This window comes from Ruditapes philippinarum, unplaced genomic scaffold, assembly GCF_026571515.1.
Source record: "Ruditapes philippinarum isolate M1 unplaced genomic scaffold, ASM2657151v2 ctg1998_1_1_1_1, whole genome shotgun sequence".
Taxonomy (NCBI): Eukaryota; Metazoa; Mollusca; class Bivalvia; order Venerida; family Veneridae; genus Ruditapes; species Ruditapes philippinarum.
The window spans coordinates 35243-55961 of NW_026861480.1; the positions used below are offsets into that span (position 1 = coordinate 35243).

At 32.1% G+C, this 20719-nt stretch overlaps 1 protein-coding gene across 3 annotated transcripts; it reads right to left on the reverse strand.

The window, feature by feature from the left end:
* Positions 1-709: 709 nt before the first annotated feature.
* On the reverse strand, positions 710-18359 carry LOC132715745 (aminoacylase-1-like). Of its 3 annotated transcripts, none has more exons than XR_009623727.1 (17): positions 18152-18352; positions 17039-17103; positions 16690-16794; positions 16065-16136; positions 15379-15401; positions 14684-14760; positions 13655-13744; positions 13044-13100; positions 12733-12806; positions 11491-11540; positions 10860-10923; positions 10241-10283; positions 9618-9724; positions 8910-8989; positions 5229-5289; positions 1530-4667; positions 710-1194 (listed from the first exon to the last, which is right to left on the reverse strand). XR_009623727.1 is itself a non-coding variant. In XM_060698809.1 (16 exons), exons 1-16 carry the CDS (start codon positions 18255-18257, stop codon positions 4521-4523), a joined length of 1221 nt encoding a protein of 406 aa, XP_060554792.1. In that variant the 5' UTR covers positions 18258-18359; the 3' UTR covers positions 710-4520. The 3 variants fall into 3 exon arrangements, 1 of the variants encoding a protein (XP_060554792.1); XR_009623726.1 differs by having other exon boundaries at positions 710-1498; XM_060698809.1 differs by having other exon boundaries at positions 710-4667; positions 18152-18359.
* Positions 18360-20719: the final 2360 nt, after the last annotated feature.

The window sequence follows — 20719 nt, forward strand, 5'->3', positions numbered from 1 at the left end:
AGAACCACAGACATTCTGTAAGCTAGCTGACATGAAAGAATCCCCCCAAAAAATTCTTACTTCCCTAGAAAGGCCAACATGAATTTTATAACGTTAAAATAAGGGTTTTAGAGCATGTAAATTGCATGCTACCTGAATAAAGTAGTGCTGACTGTGAAATAATTTGTCATAAAAGTAGCAAAATGTAAACAACGTAGTATTTTGACTTTCATACAAAATTCTAAATCATTATAACTGTACTAATTACCATAAAGCAACAGAAGATGAGGAGGATTGAGGTATAATTGGCCAATGAGTAACTTTAAGGAAACCATAAATACATCCAAAATACAAAGCTTTTGAGAAAAATATTTTGGGAGCATAAAGAACCTTTAAGGTTTAGTCCCTTTTAAACTGGAACAAGATTGACTTGATTTATTGTTCCATCTTGAACAATAATATATAAGTTTTAATCAATGATGTTAAAGATTAAGTTTAGTGAAAATCCAACAATTATTTTATGATAAAATAGATGTTAAAAACCTTATAAGATCTTGTTTGTCTCATTAACAGGATAAATCATATTCGAATAATTCTTGGACAAAAATTCACAAAGATAAGTCATAAAAGAATGTATTGAACCTGCCATATAAATAAGCTTAAACAAGTTAAGTATTAAACAATATTTGACAAAAATGTCTCTAAATAGATAAAAAAAGAACTAACAACATTTAATTTCAAAATCATGTATTTTTCTATTTTCATTAAAAACATCCCTTCAACAATCAAGATAAAATCACAAAATTGATAACAAAGCCAATCACCGTATTATCAATTAACAAAAGTAAAAAAAACCCACTGAGATCACAATTATAACTAATTCTATACTTCAAAAACAAATATCTAAAATTATATGGCTATTTCTCTTAATATTACAATAAAACTGGTGGATTAATTTTCTACATGGTATATAACTATTGACTTAATCTTCTACTTGGTATATATTTGCTTATTTAATCTTCTATTTGGAAAATAATTGCTTATTTAATCTTCTACATGGTATATAACTGGTTATTTGATCTTCTACATGGTATATAACTGGTTATTTGATCTTCTACATGGTATATAACTGGTTATTTAATCTTCTATATGGTACAAATGTATATAACTGGTGACTTAATCTTCTACATGGTATATAATTGCTTATTTAATCTTCTACATGGTATATAACTGGTGACTTAATCTTCTACATGGTATATAATTGCTTATTTAATCTTCTACATGGTATATAACTGGTGACAATCTTCTGCATGATATATTATTGCTTATCTACATGTTATTGGTATATAACTGGTGGATTATTTTACATAAGTGGTATATAACTGGAGACTTAATCTACATGGCATATAATTGGTGGATTTACTTACTATGTGGTATATAATTGGTGAGTTAATCTCCTTCATGGTATATAACTGGTGACCTTATCTTCTACATGGTATATAACTGGTTATTTAATCTTCTACATGGTATATAATTGCTTATTTAATCACCTACATGGTATATAACTGGTGACAATCTTCTGCATGGTATATAACTGGTGATAATCTTTTCCATGATATATAATTGCTTATCTACATGTTATTGGTATATAACTGGTGGATTATTTTACATAAGTGGTATATAACTGGAGACTTAATCTACATGGCATATAATTGGTGGATTTACTTACTATGTGGTATATAATTGGTGAGTTAATCTCCTACATGGTATATAACTAGTGACCTTATCTTCTTCATGGTATATAACTGGTGGATTTATTTACTATATTAATTATAAGAATTTTTGACAGGTTATATGGCCCTAAATAAATGGCTGTTAGGAAATATTATCTGAGCCTCCAGGCGATGGTTATATTGCAAACAACCAGTTCATATAACCTGTCAGGAATGTTATAACAAATTTATAATACAGCAACTTCCTTTTTCTAGACAAAAAGCGAGATTTCTAAGAAAATTGACAGCAGTTATGTATATAAAACTATATAAATGTCACGATTATCCAATGAAAAGTGACAAATGTGCAGAATTATAAAGTGGTATATAACTATCAAGTTAATTTTCTACATGGTATATAACTGGTAAGTCTATATGGTATATACGTCTTCTACATAGAAGTTAATCTTCTACATTTTATATAAGAATTTGAAAAAAATATAAAAAAGCACTAATATGTACAGCATTGTAACTTGTAAAGGTTAAAAACACGAGATACTGTAAACAATTCTAGCAAATTTATCACTTGTTGTACAACATCTTTAAGAAATTTTTATTTACTATCATATTCTTCATTATCCAGATATATTCTTTTTCAAATTATACAATCTTACACAGATATAAGAAGAAAAAGTATAGCTATAAACAATCATTTACAAATAAATATATTTTAAAACTATTTTTTTTTCATTTACCTCTTAAAATACATTGTTCCAGCAACAACAACAACATTTAATTGCTTATTTCTGTATCACACTTCTGTTTATGTTAAAATAATTGGACTAGAATAACATAACAGTATCTCTGAATAGATAATTAATTATCTTAATCAAGTTTTCATAAAAAAAAGAAAGTGCAGCTAGAAAATATTTGTTAATGTACATGGTCTATCTAACAAGAGTGAGTGGCTCCAGTAGATGCTCCCCAACATGTATGTAACTTAAACAAAGGTAAAAAAGTAGTCTCCCAAGAAGAAATAGAAAATTCTATTTTTAGCCACAGTGACCTTAAATTTGACCCATGCAACCCCACCCAAAATTATTTCATAAAAGCGTTCATTATGATATCTGGGCAATAAATGAAGACTTACTTGTGAAATATCAACACCTAAGTGTATATAACAGACCAAAAGCCATAATAAAAGCTATAAACTCCACTAAAACATGGAGCAAAAACAATCCTACACAAATATAAACATGACAGATTCTGCATAGATATATTCGTATTATAGACTAGCATTTATTTTGGCATCTTAATAAAGTTGAACATATTTATACTTCAACATTCAAAACAATGTTGTAAGGCACTTTTCTGTTGGATTATATTTATATGAAAAAATTGCAGCACTAAAACAGAACTAAAGTAGTTATCTATTATCTCCAGTCTTCTCAATGACTTGGATCTGAGACAAACATGTTATATCAATGATATGATATACAATGTACATGAAACTCCCAGGGAGTTATGTATCTACACTTGACATGTACATGAAACTCTCTGTTAGTAATTTGTCTACAATGTACATGAATCTCCCTTGGAGAAATTTATCTTAACTGTACATGAAACTCTCTCCTAATGATTTCTCTACAATGTACATGAAACTCCCATGGAGAAATTTATCTTAACTGTACATGAAACTCCCTGTTAATGATTTCTCTACAATGTACATGAAACTCCCTTGGAGAAATTTATCTAAACTGTACATGAAACTCCCTGTTAATGATTTCTCTACAATGTACATGAAACTCCTTTGGAGAAATTTATCTAAACTGTACATGAAACTCCCTGTTAATGATTTCTCTACATTGTACATGGAACTCCCTTGGAGAAATTTATCTAAACTGTACATGAAACTCCCTGTTAATGATTTCTCTACAATGTACATGAAACTCCCTTGGAGAAATTTATCTACTATGAACATAAAAGACCCTGGGAGTGATTTATCTATGATGTACATGGAACTCCTTTGGAGAAATTTATCAACACTGTACATGAAACTCTTTTGAATGATTTAGTTTAACTCCATGCAAGCATGCTAAGCATTTTAACAATAAGATCTCAATTAAACAATGGATTTCAAGACCCCAAACGTAACAATTTCTGGTTAAAAGTTTGTTGAACATACAGAGCCATCTAATAATACCTTTACACCAACTGGAAACTTGCTTTGTGGTTCATATACCATAATATATATCTGTTGATCAAGTCGTTATCACAATGATATACTGTATGAGGGGGACCTTCATACACATATATTTTATCTATTTATTTATTTTTTAACATATTTATTGCATTAGTGTACTATAACTGACTGCAACATAAATAAGTCAAGAAATTATCAGAAAATCAAAGAAATAATATCAATCTATTCATAGTAAAAAATTATACAATTAAATTCTCCATAGCTTATGTAACTTCTGATGAATAACTGGTTCCTTTCTCTTTGGTAAAAATAAGCCTTTGACATTGTAAATATTAAAATTATTGCAAATATCATTGTGGTTTTGTTTCAAGACTTTCCAGGTTGCAAGTGTATGGTATATTGAATGTTCTTGTTGAACGATAAAGTCTAATGAATAAAATGATCATTCCAGACACACCACATAATGACTTTATAAATTTCTTATATTTTGATCTTATTATACTCATTTATAGATATTGTTTTAAATGGATGAATATTTTGCACATCAAGTAAAATCTATATATTAAGAGATATAAAGGTAATTAAAGATGGCGCTGTATATATGTTTGTATATGACACTTGATAGTTTATTTAACATTAGCCAGTGCTGGGATAATCTGACAGTATATATCTATCCCCTTCAGGAAAACATCTTCATTAAGGAACTCGTTATGATCGTGTAACAATATCGGTGTGTTGTTCATCGGAGAAAATCCTAAAGCGGGATAACCAGCCTGAAATATAAACATACACGTAAAATATGTTAAAATTAGAAAATACAGGCAAAATATGTTAATAAGAAAATACAGGTAAAATATATTAATTAGAAAATACAGGTAAAATATGTTAATAAGAAAATACAGGTAAAATATATTAATTAGAAAATACAGGTAAAATATGTTAATAAGAAAATACAGGTAAAAAATGTTAATAAGAAAATACAGGTAAAATATGTTAATAAGAAAATACAGGTAAAATATATTAATTAGAAAATACAGGTAAAATATGTGAATTAGAAAATACAGGTAAAATATGTGAATTAGAAAATACAGGTAAAATATGTGAATTAGAAAATACAGGTAAAAGTGTAACAGGCACTTGAGTAGAACCACTGCAATTCTGTAAGCAAGCTGGATAGCTTCCATCCCATAAAACAATATTTGACCCCACAGTTGTGAGAGGCAAGTGGTTTAAATACAACCATAACCTAACGGCAACATTAATCCCTATATAACTATAAATATATAATGATTATAATCATTACCAACCTGAAACCTAAGTAAAATCTAACTTACCTCCCTTAGAAACCTACTATCTGTACCAGCAGGGAAAATCTCCTTCTCGAGTACCATACCCCTGTAGTGAAGAAATAAAGTATGAATATACAAATATATAGAGGATATTTGTTTGTTTGTGTGTAAGATGAAATTTTATTTCATCGAGTGGGCTTTAAAAACAGTATTCTCACAAGTGGCGAAGCCACGAGTGAGAATACTGTTTTTAAAGTTCACGAGATGAAATAAAATTACATCTTACACAACAAACAGACAAATTTACTTTTTATTTTATGCTTAAAAACAAGTTAAAACGAAATTTCCATTATTTTAACGTTAATATTAAAACTGTTTCCCCCATTGATAGCCCCATTTATTCGGAATTTCTCATTAAAAAAAAGAAGTCTTGAGCTGAAAAATAAGTCCGCCAATCAACATTAAATGACGGTGATATTTATTAATTTTATTAAAAAAATATGAATGATCGCTTGTTTTGATAATAAAAACAAACAATTCTTGTAGGAGAAAAAGTCCAACCATCCATCCATATTTCTGTTACTTAGTGCGAATTTATATTAGACCTGGCTTTGTAAATTGTAAGCGGCAGCCATTTTTTTAAGTTGTGTATTTCATGGGAGGAAAATAATTGTGTAAGATTCAGAGGGATATAATTTGGATTTGTTGGTCATACACATTTTTAAAAGAAAGAAAACTTATTTGAGGATTGTAACAGACAAAAAATAAGTGTTGACAGATGTGAAAACATTCAGAAAAGGAGCTAGGAAAATGGAAAACTTGGAAACCTGCTCAAGAACGCTGGGTTGATTTAACTTATTCTTCGAGTTATGGCTGTCAATGCTTTCAATTTTTCATAAAGCATACGGCAGTTATTGCTCGTAGGATACTTTAACATGCCCAAAGAGCAGTTTTGCATGGGGAAGGAATGCATTTTTGAGACTGTCAAAATGAAACAAAAAAACGAAATTTGGTGATTGGAATTTCATGAATTTGAATGAATAGAAGTAAGTTTTCTTCTTTTTATTACTTTTGACATTTAAGTTATTTATCAATTTCAGTTTTGCTTTTTCTTTAAACAGCCTGACATTGTCAGAATTGTCAGCAAAAATAAAATTGAGGTACCACATGGGGAAAATCTTAAAAAAGTAGTTTCGTCATTGAAAAGAGTGAAATTATATTTTGATAATTTTCACTGTGAAAATACCAAATATAATTTTCACGGATAAATCAGTAATCCATTGAAAAGCATAAAATAAAACATGGTATATAATGCTGCTAGTCAAAGAATGTGCTTTGTCATTTTTTTTTTATCAAAATTCATCCCTGAACTCAAGTATAATCCTTTAGAAATGAACACATGTGTTAAGTAAAATGAATAACTTAAATGATTTAGGGGATAATTATTGATAACATATATTAAACCTGTATTTTTTTTTCTAAGTTGAAGTTTAGGGGCACAATTTCAGTTTAAGGGCACAATTTCAAGAAATATCAGGCACAGGCCACATTTAGAGGTTGGACTCCTGGTTGGACAGACCAACTATGAACTGTTAAATGATTTGTTGGGCGAGGTTTAACTGACACTACCACTGTATATGGTGACATTGTGACATTCCAGCTTTACCGAGAAAGATCTCAGATGCCCATCTAAGCATTATTTCAGAACAATACAATCAATGTCCTCATTAATAATGTATTTTGTCAAGATAAATAAAGATATGACAACTAATTTTGTATATAATTAATATTAAAAAAAACCATTACAGTGCTATTCCAATTTATATGTTTTTTTTCTCCCATGACTTTATTTCTGTGTATTCTGCAGTCAGTTTTAGCATTGCAGAAATAAAAACCCCAGAATATTTCTTCATGTTTTGGTGTTTAACCTGTTATGATACATGTATGTGTCCTACATTCGTTTAAAGTAATAACGACTAACGAAATTTGGAGCCTGCAAAAAAAAACAAGAGGGCCATGATGGCCCTGAGGTCGCTCACCTGTATATAGGCCCCCCCACCCCCAGGCCAATTTTTACCCAAGGGCTTTTATTTGTTTATTTGAACAGACTTGGTAGACACCCATAAGAAGATGTTTCATGCTAAACATCTAAGTTCTAGCTCATTGGGTTTTTTAAAAGAAGATTTTTAAAGTTTTTACTATACACATATAGTTAAAAACAATGACACCCCTGGGGCAGGGCCAGTTTTGACCCCCGGGCTTTTATTTGAACAAACTTTGTAGATATTTACTTAAAGATGTTTCATGCTTAATATCTAAACTCTAGCTATTTGGGTTTTTTCAAAGAAGATTTTTAAGTTTTTGCTATACACATATAAGGAAAATCAATGACCCCCCGGGCGGGGCCAGTTTTGACCCCAGGGCTTTTATTTGAACATACTTGGTAGACACCCATTAGAACATGTTTCATGCTAAATATCTTAGCTCTAGCTCTTTGAGTTCTTTAAAAGAAGATTTTTTAAGTTTTTGGGGCGGGGCCAATTTTGACCCCAGGGCTTTTATTTGAACAAACTTGGTAGACACTCATTAGAAGATGTTTCATGCTAAATATCTTAGCTCTAGCTCTTTGGGTTCTTTAAAAGAAGATTTTTTAAGTTTTTACTATATGCATATAGAGAAAATCTATGACCCCCTGGGGCAAGGTCAATTTTGACCCCAGGGCTTTTATTTGAACAAACTTGGTAGACATTCACTAGAAGACGTTTCATGCCAAATATCTAAGCTCTAGCTGTTATGGTTCTTTAAAAGAAGATTTTTTAAGTTTTTACTATATGCATATAGGGAAAATCAATGACCCCCGGGGCGGGGCCAATTTTGACCCCAGGGCTTTTATTTGAACGAACTTGGTAAACATTCACTAGAAGATGTTTCATGCCAAATATCTAAGCTCTAGCTCTTACGTTTCTTTAAAAGAAGATTTTTTAAGTTTTTACTATATGCATATAGGGAAAATCAATGACCCCAGGGGCGGGGCCAATTTTGACCCCAGGGCTTTTATTTGAACAAACTTGGTAGACACTCACTAGAAGATGATTCATGCCAAATATCTTAGCTCTAGCTCTTTGGGTTCTTTAAAAGAAGATTTTTTAAGTTTTTACTATATGCATATAGGGAAAATCAATGACCCCCTGGGGCGGGGCCAATTTTGACCCCAGGGCTTTTATTTGAACAAACTTGGTAGACACTCACTAGAAGATGTTTCATGCCAAATATCTAAGCTCTAGCTCTTAGGGTTGTTTAAAAGAATATATTTAAAGATTTTTCTTTCTGTTGCCATGGCAACCAGAGTTCTGCATGGAATTAAATTCTTTGAACAATTTTTAAAGGAGACCACCAAAGGAACATTCCTGTGAAGTTTGGATGAAATTGGCTCAGTGGTTTATGAGGAGATGTCATTTAAAGCAAAAGTTTACGGACGGACGGACGCCGGACGAAAAGCGATCACAAAAGCTCACCCTGTCACTTTGTGACAGGTGAGCTAAAAAAACACTTATTTGGTAACATAAAATTACAAAATAATGTTATCAGTTTTTTTTTTCCACATTTTATAATACAGGGTAAATGTTAAGTGGTAAATACATTTTTGACCTGGATATGGTACAAGGGAAGTAAGTCCTGCTAACTGTTTTGAAGAACAAGGAGTATACAAGTTGTTAAAATACTTACAGAGATTCACATGCAGTAGAAAAGGCGTTCCACCAAGGATCTGACTTGTCTGTACTAGTCAATGTTTGATCATCACATTTCTATATACAGTAATAGGTAAATTACTTACTTCTGTAAACTTTGTAATATTTTCAAGTAAGATTTTAAGTCAAACCCACACTTAGCTACTTTTCAGGTTAACAAGTGGAGGTTATGTGCTAATGTTTTGTACTTTATAACTTGTGACACAATCCGGTGTACATCTTGTTGATATTATATTGTGTATTTGGGCTGATGGCCTAGAATTACATTACAATAAACTTGAAACTTGGTGAACCCCCTGTGCTACATATATGCAATATTTCAGACACATGGGTGCACCTGAGTAGAATTGTCGACCATTGGCAAGCTAGCTGGATAGATTCCTCACATGAAAAAAATCATATTTAACTCAAGTGACCTGCTTGCACATCAGACTAGAATCGTAACTGTACTTTTATATAACTTTCATAGAAAGCCACATCAGGATCATATCTGTATAGATTTTTCAAAATCTTACACACCATTTCACATGAAATGTTGTTTTCGTATTTAAAAAAAGTTGCAAATAACATTAAATTAATGATAGATAATGGATATTAAGTGATAACAAAATATAAAAACTTTGTCTAAGTTGGGCTAAAAAATGGCAAAATGTACCACACTGTATGTCACAAATCAATACATTACCTGAATGAAACTGTAAGTGACATCTTCCCCAGCCTCCTCACACCAAGTTTTTATTTTCTCCTCAAATTCTACAAGATCTACTGTAGGAGCAATGCGAATATCAAACCCTTAAATAACCAGAAATAGACATACATATAAATACTTACAATAGTCAGAAATAGATAAACACCTTAATACTAACAATAGTCAGAATAAAAACCTTTAATAGTTAGCCAAGCAGAGGAAAATTAAGAGGAAACAAAATTATTTTAGCATGATTGTGATGCAAGCAAGGAGATTCTAAAACATTGCAAGTTGAAAATTTGGAAAAACCTGAAAACTGTAATTTAAAATCATTTTCCTAAATAATCTAATAGTAAAACATGATGAAATTTGTCACAAAAAAACCTGAGCCTGAAAACTTGCACCCATGTGAATATGATATACACATTATAAAGCTTTTCTATTATTATTCTGTATCATGTAAATAGTAAAAATTTGCATTAGATTATCTATATTGAACACTCTAATCTTATACAAAGCAGGAACAAAACTTTCCTAATGTGTCTAAATAATAAATAGTGTAAAACAATAGTGTATAAAGTATAAGAATAATAATTGTTTTTCTTTGGTAACATACTTACCTACTTTCATTTCATTTGGTACTACATTAAACTGTACACCTCCCTGTAATGTAAACATATACAATGATGATACATAAAGGAAGTTTTTGGGAGTTTTCATATATAGGCAGAATTTCAACTGTTTAATGACTTCTAATCCAGTTACCTCTCTGGCGTGGGTTCGATCCCCGGAGATGCTTTGGTAGTTTAGCACGAAGGAAGGTAGTCTAGTACTGGTGTAACTCTCCAGGAACGATGGTTAGGAAACTACCCGCCTATATGACTGAAATACTGTTGGGAAAAGGCGTAAAATGAAACGAACAAACAAAACAACTGTTTAATCGACTTTCTTTAACTTAACATGTTGTTAGAATATGATGACTGAAATATTTTGAGGTAACAAAAGTTGGGTATCTGGTTAGTTTGAACATATTTATCTAAGCTCAATTGCGAAACAAGTTCTTGCAACTTATTTTAATCACTTTTGAGTCCGCTTCCGGGAGCGAACCAGTACTGGTGACATATGAAGGAACATGGTCTTGATCAGAGTAGTAGTTGGGTATTTATTTTTTATATAAAAGAAGAAACCAGAAACTACATATTCAAACATAAAGGAAGTTAAGAGCAAAACAAATTTTACCTCTAGCATGGTTAAATTGATAGTAGTTACTTCCCCTAATGTGAGACAGCCGGAACTTTTTAACCTTCAAAAGAAAATCATGTTCAAATAAATCAACTAAAATACAGCTCCTGTTAAGATTATAATTAGTAGAAAATATTTTGAAATATGCTATACAATAAAAGCCTATTACATCACAAATTTTTTTTTTCATATCTCAAATGCTTTTTATTTTTTTGGTGTCCTGTAAGTTTAAAAAAAACAACTGATTAGCCATTTATCTGGGCAATTTCTTGCTTCTGTTGCATTCTGGCAGTTAGTACAGATATAGTGATTTAGTATTTTGTATGGTAGTCAAAATACAACCTTGTTCATATTTTGCTACTTTTATGACAACTTGTTTTTACATTCATGCTATTATCTTCTGGAAACAAGCATTAAAGGTGCTCTTTAACCATTATTTAAACATTGTAAAACTTGTATGTTCCCTTTCTTAAGAAAGACAATAATACACGTTTCTTAGGCATAATGTGCCTTTAAACCTTTATTCTATGGAATGAAGTTCTTCAGAAAATAAATTTCCACACTGTAGGGTAAAACTTGAAATCTTAACCCTTATTAAAAACAAGGAAATCAATGCAAATGTTCTTACTTTTTTTCTTCCATGCCTCGAAAATCCAGGAATTTATTGATCACTCTTCTCTGAAATGAACAAATATATAATACTATAATTGAGCCATGCCATGACAAAACCAACATAATGGGTGTGCTACCTGTGCATTTTCCTAACTATGACCATCAAATATTGATCAGTTATGTAGTTTTGTTTGTGAATTACCACTGGACAATGCTTGAACATGACTTTTGTTCTACCATTGAATTGTTACACTCCAGATCTGATTTTTTTGCATGTGTCATTGAAGTTTGATCAGGAGAAACTGATAGTTGTGACCAGCATGGATCTAGACCAGCCTGCGCATCCGCGCAGTCTGATCAGGATCCATCCTGTTCGCTATCAGTTTCTCTACTTGTTATAGGGTTTGTAAGCGAACAGCATGGATTCTGATCAGACTGTGCGGATGCGCAGGCTGGTCTGGATCCTTGCTGGTCGCAAACCCATTACGTTGGTTTTGTCATGGCACGGCTCAATCATAACTGTTGCTTTATGTTTCTTATTATGCTATTGGCAATGTCTTCAAAAGGTGAAAAGAACAGTACAATATTGAAATATTCAAGTGGAAAACTTGAAGTTATAGCTTTAACCTGTATGCTGATGACTTTGTGCAATGGAATAGATCCTTTTCACAACTGATGCATAATACTTCATCACGTCACCATTTGAAGGTAATTTTCAAAACATTATATGCTTAAGACATAAAAAATCTCATACAATTTTATCATCTTTATGTAACAATCATAAAAACATTTTAGATATTGGTACTTTAGTAATATTCTAACGTAATTTGATAATGAAAAAGAATTTGACAATTCGACGGAATAAACTGATCCTTTGCTTATTTACGTATTTTGCCTATTATATGCATATGGGGCATTACTCCATAATCATTGCTTTCAAAATCATGCCCCTAGTCTAACAACAGCACCTTGTCATGATCAGAAAGTGCTGATACTCTTTGAAATGTTTGAATAATAGGCTACATTAAAGCTTTTGCAAGACAAAAACAAAACCAATGATGACATAGCGATCATAATACCTGAATTTTTTCTTCGAAACAGACAAGCTAATAATCACCCCTAAAATGCCTGCTACTTTTGTCAAGGAAGGTATTATTTAAAAACTCGGGCAGTATCCATTGCCCCACTTAAGATATAAATAAAAATGTTTGTGTGATTATCAACATAATAATTGTTATAATATAAACATTATACATACCAGTTTTTCTGCTGCTGTATTCTCTATAAATCTTGACCCATGACCTGGGTTACCATGGCATTTAACAAGAACCCCTGTATTATAAAAATATTAATTTATTCAAATTTTGGCCGCTATTCAAATTCAACAAAAAACAACAACACTCTGAACTTTAGAATATCTTTGTTTTGATGTTTAAGAAACAAAATGAGTAAATTTTGTCTTATATTTGAAAAGAAATTTTTGTCAATTAAAATTTACTTTAAAATTAGCACAACCCTTATTCTGTTAAATGATAAAATTCGTTATTTTATAAAAATTTACCAACTTACACCAGGGATTTCGTTCGCCATAGAAAACTGTGAAAGCATCTTTAGGATTAGCTAGCCCTGAAATAAATATCAATGATTCATATGATAATTAGAATCTTTAATTTTTGATTAAATATCATATTCTCCTTAAAAAATGGAAGGAAATTCGCCTCAATTTATGAATATAAACTTAGGCTAGTTAAATCAAAGGACAATAATTGCCCTATATTGCTCACCTGAGAAAAACTGCTTCACATGGTCATAATTTCTACTGTGCAAAAGTTGGTCACTGGATCATAAATTATTAAAAAATTTCCACTATTTTGAAGTTTGATTTTCTTGAAATATTTTGGCTCATCTGGTGGCATGGCACGCAGCTTTAAACATAAAATTGTTTATTTCTTTTTTATTTCTTTTTTTTTTATCTTACTTTAGTGAATGCTTTGATTGATTTGATGCAAAAACAACAACTTTTAAAGGCTGTAAAGACTGCTTATTTTTCAGGTTGTGAAAGAAGGGAGATCACTCAAGTCAGTATAAACATTATTTAAATCAAAAAGGAGATTACCCATGTTGTAAGTATCATTATATAAAAAGTTTGAAGTAATAAATTCGGAATACTGCAGACTTACCTTCATCTAACGCAAAACCAATATTCATCTTCTTGAACTCCTCACGCTTTAAAAATAATTTCATACCCAAAATTCCACCGGTCTCTTCATCTGTAATAAATAAAATATCATTTGAGCTGCGTCCTGACAAAACCAACATAATGGGTTTGCGACCAGCATAGATACAGACCAGCCTGCGCATCCGCACAGTCTGATCAGGATCCATGCTGTTCGCTATCAGTTTCTCTACTTGTAATAGGGTTGGTAAGCAAACAGCATGGATCCTGATCAGACTGCGTGGAATCGCAGGCTGGTGTGGATCCATGCTGGTCGCAAACTCATTATGTTGGTTTTGTCATGATGCGGCTTATTTATACAATATAATCATGGGACTAACAATTTCCCTGTGTTGAGATACCCAGTCTATAGACAGTGACTTAAGGTGATACTGATATAAACAAAAAACATCATGAAACCTGGCCCTTTAGTTATCCGTCAATTATCAGGAACCAACCAACAAATGACTTTATGAGATGTAGGGTACTGGCTGCCCAATAATGAATGTTACATAGAATAAACATAACCCTAAGGTTCAGACAGTGTTTTTTCTGTTAAAATAATAGGGCTTTTTGCTTTGCATTTTTGTGAACATTTACAAGCTTTTGAAAGAAATATGAATGCTAAAAATTCTGCACTTTCTGGCTTGTTCATTTGAAAGAAAGAAAGAAAATTAGACAACTGAGATTCACCGAATGAAGAATTTTTATTTTGGTCATATTATAAAAGTTACTGTATAAAGATTTCGGTGAACATTCTCCAAGACATGTACATGTCCTGCCTCAGCACTAATCTCATTATATATTTCATAAATTGACTGGTTGATCCTACAATCTAGATAAAACCATGCATCATTTTACGAGAAAATTTTATAATATGTTCTAACTGGATAGTGAACAGAGCGAACCAGAATAAGTCATTTTGTTTATTGAGAAGATACAGTTAACTTTACCTAATTAGTAAAATGAAACCTAGACAAGTTATAGGTTATACCTGGCACAAATGTCAGATGAATTGTTCGTCTAAATTTTTGTCCTGCTTTCTTCAACTTTCTGACTGCTTCTAAATACCTGAAACAATAACAACTTTACTTAAAGGCCCATTAAGCCTCATTAATGCTTTTATTTATATTTTTCAAAAGCTTTTATTTTTCGTGTACTTTTATAGTTTCCAAAAAGTAAGTCATAGGCAAATTGCCTTTACTATCTTTTTCATCTGTTGTCTTAAGGCAAATAGTACAGTTGTAGTGATTTGGTATTTTGTAAGGAAGTCAAAATGCTACTTTTGCTATAATTATGACAAATTATTTCACATGAACTTTCTTTAGGTTACAAGCATCTAACTTGCTCTAAAACAATTATCTAAACGTTATTTAATTTGTGTTTGCCCATTCTGAAGAAGTAAAGAGTCATTCATTTTTGAGGCATAGTGTGCCTTTAACATGTAACACTGACTGTTAAGTTTAAATTATTAATTGCATGCTAGTATGGGAATGTCTTTACTGAATAAGTTGCAAAAAAATCTAATCAATGGTTATATAATTACAAATTTGTAAGTGACATTATGCATGTAATAATCTTCTAAATTGTTCTGTAAACTTAATAAAAAAATCCCTTTCTTAAGTACCACAATCAATGTTGAACTGTTTAGTACTACATGTATTGGAAGTTTAAGGGTCATTTACTTACTGTATTCCAACACTTTTCATGTCCTGAAAGAAATGAAATCATAACATGACTATAAGTACTGTGCTTACACAGTTACACAGTATTGTCCATCACTGAAGACAGTTCCAGAATTATTAAAATTAAGTGTTTAAATCAACACAAGAAAATTTAATAATTCAGAAGTTAATATTCTCTAGCACATAGTTTTACTATCTGTTCATGGGCAATAACTCCTGACAGACTACAAAGATTTGAAAATAATAATAATAACACAATCTACATATAATTATTCCTGTTAAACATGCAAGAAATATTTTAATTCTCTTAAAAATTAAATTCTAAACCATTTTCTAGTTGTACTTATGGATAGACACTTGTTTGCATTTCAAATTACTTCAAGGGTAACAGCTTTGGAAAAACTTGATAGATCTGGTGGACAATTAGAAAACTAAATCCCTTTGCCAAATTGGTAAGGTAATAATAATGTAAGTGTGTAATTTATTTATTTTGTACTAAACGTCTCCAACTGATATTATGATTACTATGTACATAAACCTCAAACATAACATACAGTACATTATATCCATTAATGTAACACAAACAGCATTTGATAATTGCATCTTAAAAAGACAGAAATACAAAATGTATCTATCTGTTTCCCCTAAAAAACATCATCAAAAATACAATGTAAACAAGTAAACATATACCTGTGTGCCTCTGGCATAAATGTCACCATTTTCCATCTTATCAGCACTAAATGGGTCTACTTTCCACTCTTCCTGTAATCATTATTTATATACATATCAAAACAATACTCAAGTACATTTTTGTAAAGAATTTTTGTTCTATTTTTCCAATATTAACCCAATACATGACCAACAGGGGGACATCTCAAAATTGCCGAAAAATCACTATTTTGCATTGATTTTCCATCAAAACTGATTTCGAAGTGCTGCAACTTCTCATTGGATTGAGATAGAGTCAAAGGCTTTTTAGCGTAGGTTACATGCAACCTTAAGGTCAACATGAGGTCTTAGGGTCTATATGAAGTATTTGGTTAATAATGCAATTACAACCTAAAATACATGTATACATGGGTGAAAGTTGGAAATTTTAAAAATCCTGAAAATCCTGAATTAAGCAGTTATTCTATAGTTTTTCATAGGAAATAGAAGGCTTTCAGAAGACTGAGAATCCTGAACTTAAGAAATAATCCTGAAAACTTTCACCCATGTGTATATACATTGTATCTATTTGTATCATAATGTTATGATTAAGTTCAGAGTATAATTTTGAATAATAGAACACAATATTGTATATAGAGTTACATACAGGATATACTGGTACAACGTCTGTGTGAGAGTTCAGGAGGATTGTGGGTAATGTAGGATCTTCCCCTTCCCATGTTATAATCACCACCTTTTTCCCAGGGTGCACCTATAACACATGAAATATTTCTAATATCACATACATGTAGATCTGACTTGTATAGAGAGAATAACCAAAATATATTTTAACACATGTTTCTTCTAATTTAGGCTTGTTCAGTAAATGAACATAAGAAGCACTATTAGAAACTTCTTTTATTTCAAAATAATTGTTAATAAATATTTAATAAAAAAAATTATTAATTTTCAAAACCAATATGCAAAATAATCTTAAGTGTAAAAGTAAGGGTTACCTCAACAGTACTGAATGATAAACCAATTTCATCAGCTTGCCTTTGTAAGAAAGCTATAGCTCCATCTAAAATAAAAAAGCAAGAATGTTGTTAAAAATTGAATTTCAAGGCTCAATTCAACATTAGGTTTACTTATTCATTTTTTTATATTTATAAACAAAAACTCATGGCCCTTAAGGGCATTAGAGTGAACAAACAAACAATACAACAAATAATAATACAGTCATTGCATAGAAGTAAATTAGGAAGATGTAAGCATTATAACTTTAACAAACATTGCTATATTAAATGAAGTATTTCTGTTATCACTACACATTTAAGCCTGAAAATTAAAAAATAAAAGGAAACCTTGAAAATTCATTACTGGTACTTGTGTGATACATGAGCAAAATAACTACATTAAAAAAAATAGTAAAATTCATCGCCTATTTCTTGCTGGTTACAAAGTGAGCAGGTTCTAATTTCTATGGTGGCTGATTTGGAACACTTTGTGTGTCGTATTGTCGCTAGCAAAAGCACGACTAAGCGCCAAATCGTCTTGTTGTCCTGTCACTATCGATGCCCACCAAACGGCCCGTTGTTGTGCGTCTTGTTGTCACGATGTCACATTGTCCCTGACTCAAATCAAAGGATTGGCAACAGGGCCCAGCGACCAGTCGACATTGTACCCCACGACAACAGGGCATTTTGCTAGCAACAAGACGAAAAATTGATAACAATATAGGTTGTGTTGTTGCTATCAACAACAATATACGCACAGAGTGTACCAAGTCAGCCACCATAATTTATTCTTTCAAGACCGACCTTTCTCTAAAGGAAGATCAGAATTGAGACATCTAAATTTAAAACAAGTTATTGCTAGATTACTTGCTAAACATAGTTAACTAGTAAAACTACAGAAATTTAGCAGCTTTAACTAAAGAATTCAATGAATAATGAAAAGTTACAGCTCTCTTGCCTAATTCACTTCAACAGATCTATGTCACATAGCAGCCAGGGAATTACTCAGCATCAGCAGGCTCCTCTTAAGCATACCAGGTGCATATCAAATTTTGGAGATCAATTGTAATAAATAAAAACATGCTATGATTTAGTTGTTTCAAACCTCATTACCATAATCAGGTTCTGGGTGAACAGTTTTTATCCTCAAATACTCTCGAAAATTTGTGACAGCCTTATCCTCTGCTTTAACACGTTTGTTTGTCGACTCCTCTGGCATTTTGTCGTCCTGTGCTAGGGTAGAAATTCCGCAATAAATATGAAAATACAAAAACAAAATTACAATTTTTTGTCTATTTTTTTTGGTGGAGGCTATAGGACATCCCTTTCCTGGAGTAAGGCGGAGTTTACTATTATAAGCGTTTTTTTTAGCGCGAATGTTAAAGAGCGTCTGAGTGAACGCTGCTATAGAGAATGGAAAGGGACGTAAATATGCGAAATGTACTTTTATTTCTCCATCAGTTTTTATTTTAAAAAAGAAAACTAATAATATCGCAATATTAGATCTACGTTGAATTGAAACAAAATGAAGCAGTCAAGTTATGTTTTCAAAGCAACTTATAGCATCATGAAACAATATGTGCGTGTCTCTATATAATAACGCTAATAATTGTGAAATTGTATACTTTTAGTTGCTTTGTATATTTATTCACTTACAAAACACATTATGATATGACTATTATTAAGTGAATTTACATAAATTGTCGTCATTTGAGGTGAAGGCAAACCAATTTTCTTAAAGGGTTCAATCAATTACACCAATAAATAGTTTGTCTGGGGTAAAATAAAGACGACATCCCGTGTATGGAGGTCACCTGCCACAGTACCTAAATAAAGTGCAGTCTAAACTTGTGATGTACATGCTTCCGAATGTATCATCAATAATAAGTAATTGTAGGTAATCAATTACACCCCTAACACATGTTACCTGTAATTATTAAACATGAAAAACAGTTCGCCCATAATCTGATAGAGTATATATCAATGACGACAACCAATAAATGGAGGTTCACCTTTTTATACCCTTATATTAAGATCATATATAGTGTATAGCCTACCGGGTTGGACTGTAAACTGAATGATGTATCCCTAGAAAAGTGCATTGTTAAATGCAATTCTGACAGCCAGTATCTGGATGTAGACAAGTTTAATGTCTGAATGTAAAATCATGTACTTTACTTGTATATTAACTCCATTTATTCTGTTACGTGTATAGCCATTATATGAACCTTTTTTTTTTTTACAAATAATGCAAGTTTAGGAATAGTGAACTTTTGATTAATAAAAGAGGTTATGAAAATAGTGACTATTATGTTAACAACCAATATACGGATGTAAGGTCTGAGTGTTTATAACTTTAAAATCTACATGTATATACATTTACTTTACAATTTTCTGGTATAATATGTACTTAATAAGCTAAGATTACGTTAAGAACATGTACATTTTGGTAAAATGTCAACCCGCTTTTGGAGGTCAACTGCTTCGAGTGCAATACATAATTTATTACATCCCGGCAAAGCCCCGGTAGACGTCCAGGTGATCTGGGAACGGCCGGAATACATCCATAACTCTGCCAGCAACGTCCGGGATGATTCTGGAACATCTGGCATTCGACCCCGGAAATAAAAAAAAAATAATATCACCGGGGTGGTCCGGGATAACCCGGGGAGTAAAGCTTTGCCGGCTTCATCCTTAGCTCTGCCGGGAATGACCGGGGTTACACCGGGGAAGCACCGTAGCTCTGTCGGCAAAAACCGGGTATGATCCGGGGTATGATATAGCCGGTAGAGCTACGGCAGAGCCCTTGTGAATGCTGGCAGAGCCCCGGAGAATGCCAGTAGAGCCTCGGAGAATGCAGTCAGAGCCATGGAGGATGACGATGAGCTAATGTTGATCCTGGTAGAGCCCTGATAAAGCCCGGTTCATTCCAAAAGAACCACGACAATTTGCGATGATTGCACTTGTTTGTATACCCTTCCCATTTCATTTCTATCCAGTCTTGCGTAAGGATTTTTCAGAAAATCATCATGCATTACTGTTCTTTATATTAAATAAAAATTATGTATTGATCAATGTAATCATGTAATCATGTTCGCGCGTTTTCAATCCACTGGGATTCTACGGGGGCTCTGCCTGGATCGTCCTGGGCTCTGCCTGGATCGACCGGTGCTCTGCCTGGGTCAACCTAGGCTCTTCCAGCGTCATCCGGGAGCGACACATTATGATATGACTATCATTAAGTGAATTTACATAAATTGTCGACATTTGAGGAGAAGGCAAACAAATTTTTAAAGGATTCAACCAATTACACCAATAAATAGTTTGTCTTGGGTAAAATGAAGACGACAACCCGTGTATGGAGGTCACCTGCCCCAGTACCTGTATAAAGTGCTATCTAAATTTGAGATGTACATGCTTTCGAACGTATCACCAATAATAAGTAATTGTAGGTTATCATTAACACTTCCTTTAAAACGCATGTTACCTGTAAAATATTAAACATGAAAAATAGTTCGCCCATGATCTGATAGAGTATATATCAATGACGACAACCAATAAATGGAGGTTCATCTCTTTCGGAGTAATTTTCTTTAGAGTATAGGCTACCGGGTTAGACTGTAAACTGATTGATGTATCACTAGAAAAGTGCATTGTTAAATGCAATTCTGACTGCCAGTA

What these genes read in the sequence shown, in the direction of transcription:
- LOC132715745 (XM_060698809.1), bottom strand. Translation starts at nt 18,257, where the DNA reads ATGCCAGAGGAGTCGACAAACAAACGTGTTAAAGCAGAGGATAAGGCT. An exon ending in ATACAGCAGCAGAAAAACTG is followed by an intron (nt 11,541 to 12,732) that starts GTATGTATAATG and finishes TGTTCATTTCAG; the next exon opens with AGAAGAGTGATCAATAAATT. An exon ending in ATAGTAGGTTTCTAAGGGAG is followed by an intron (nt 4,668 to 5,228) that starts GTAAGTTAGATT and finishes TTTATATTTCAG; the next exon opens with GCTGGTTATCCCGCTTTAGG.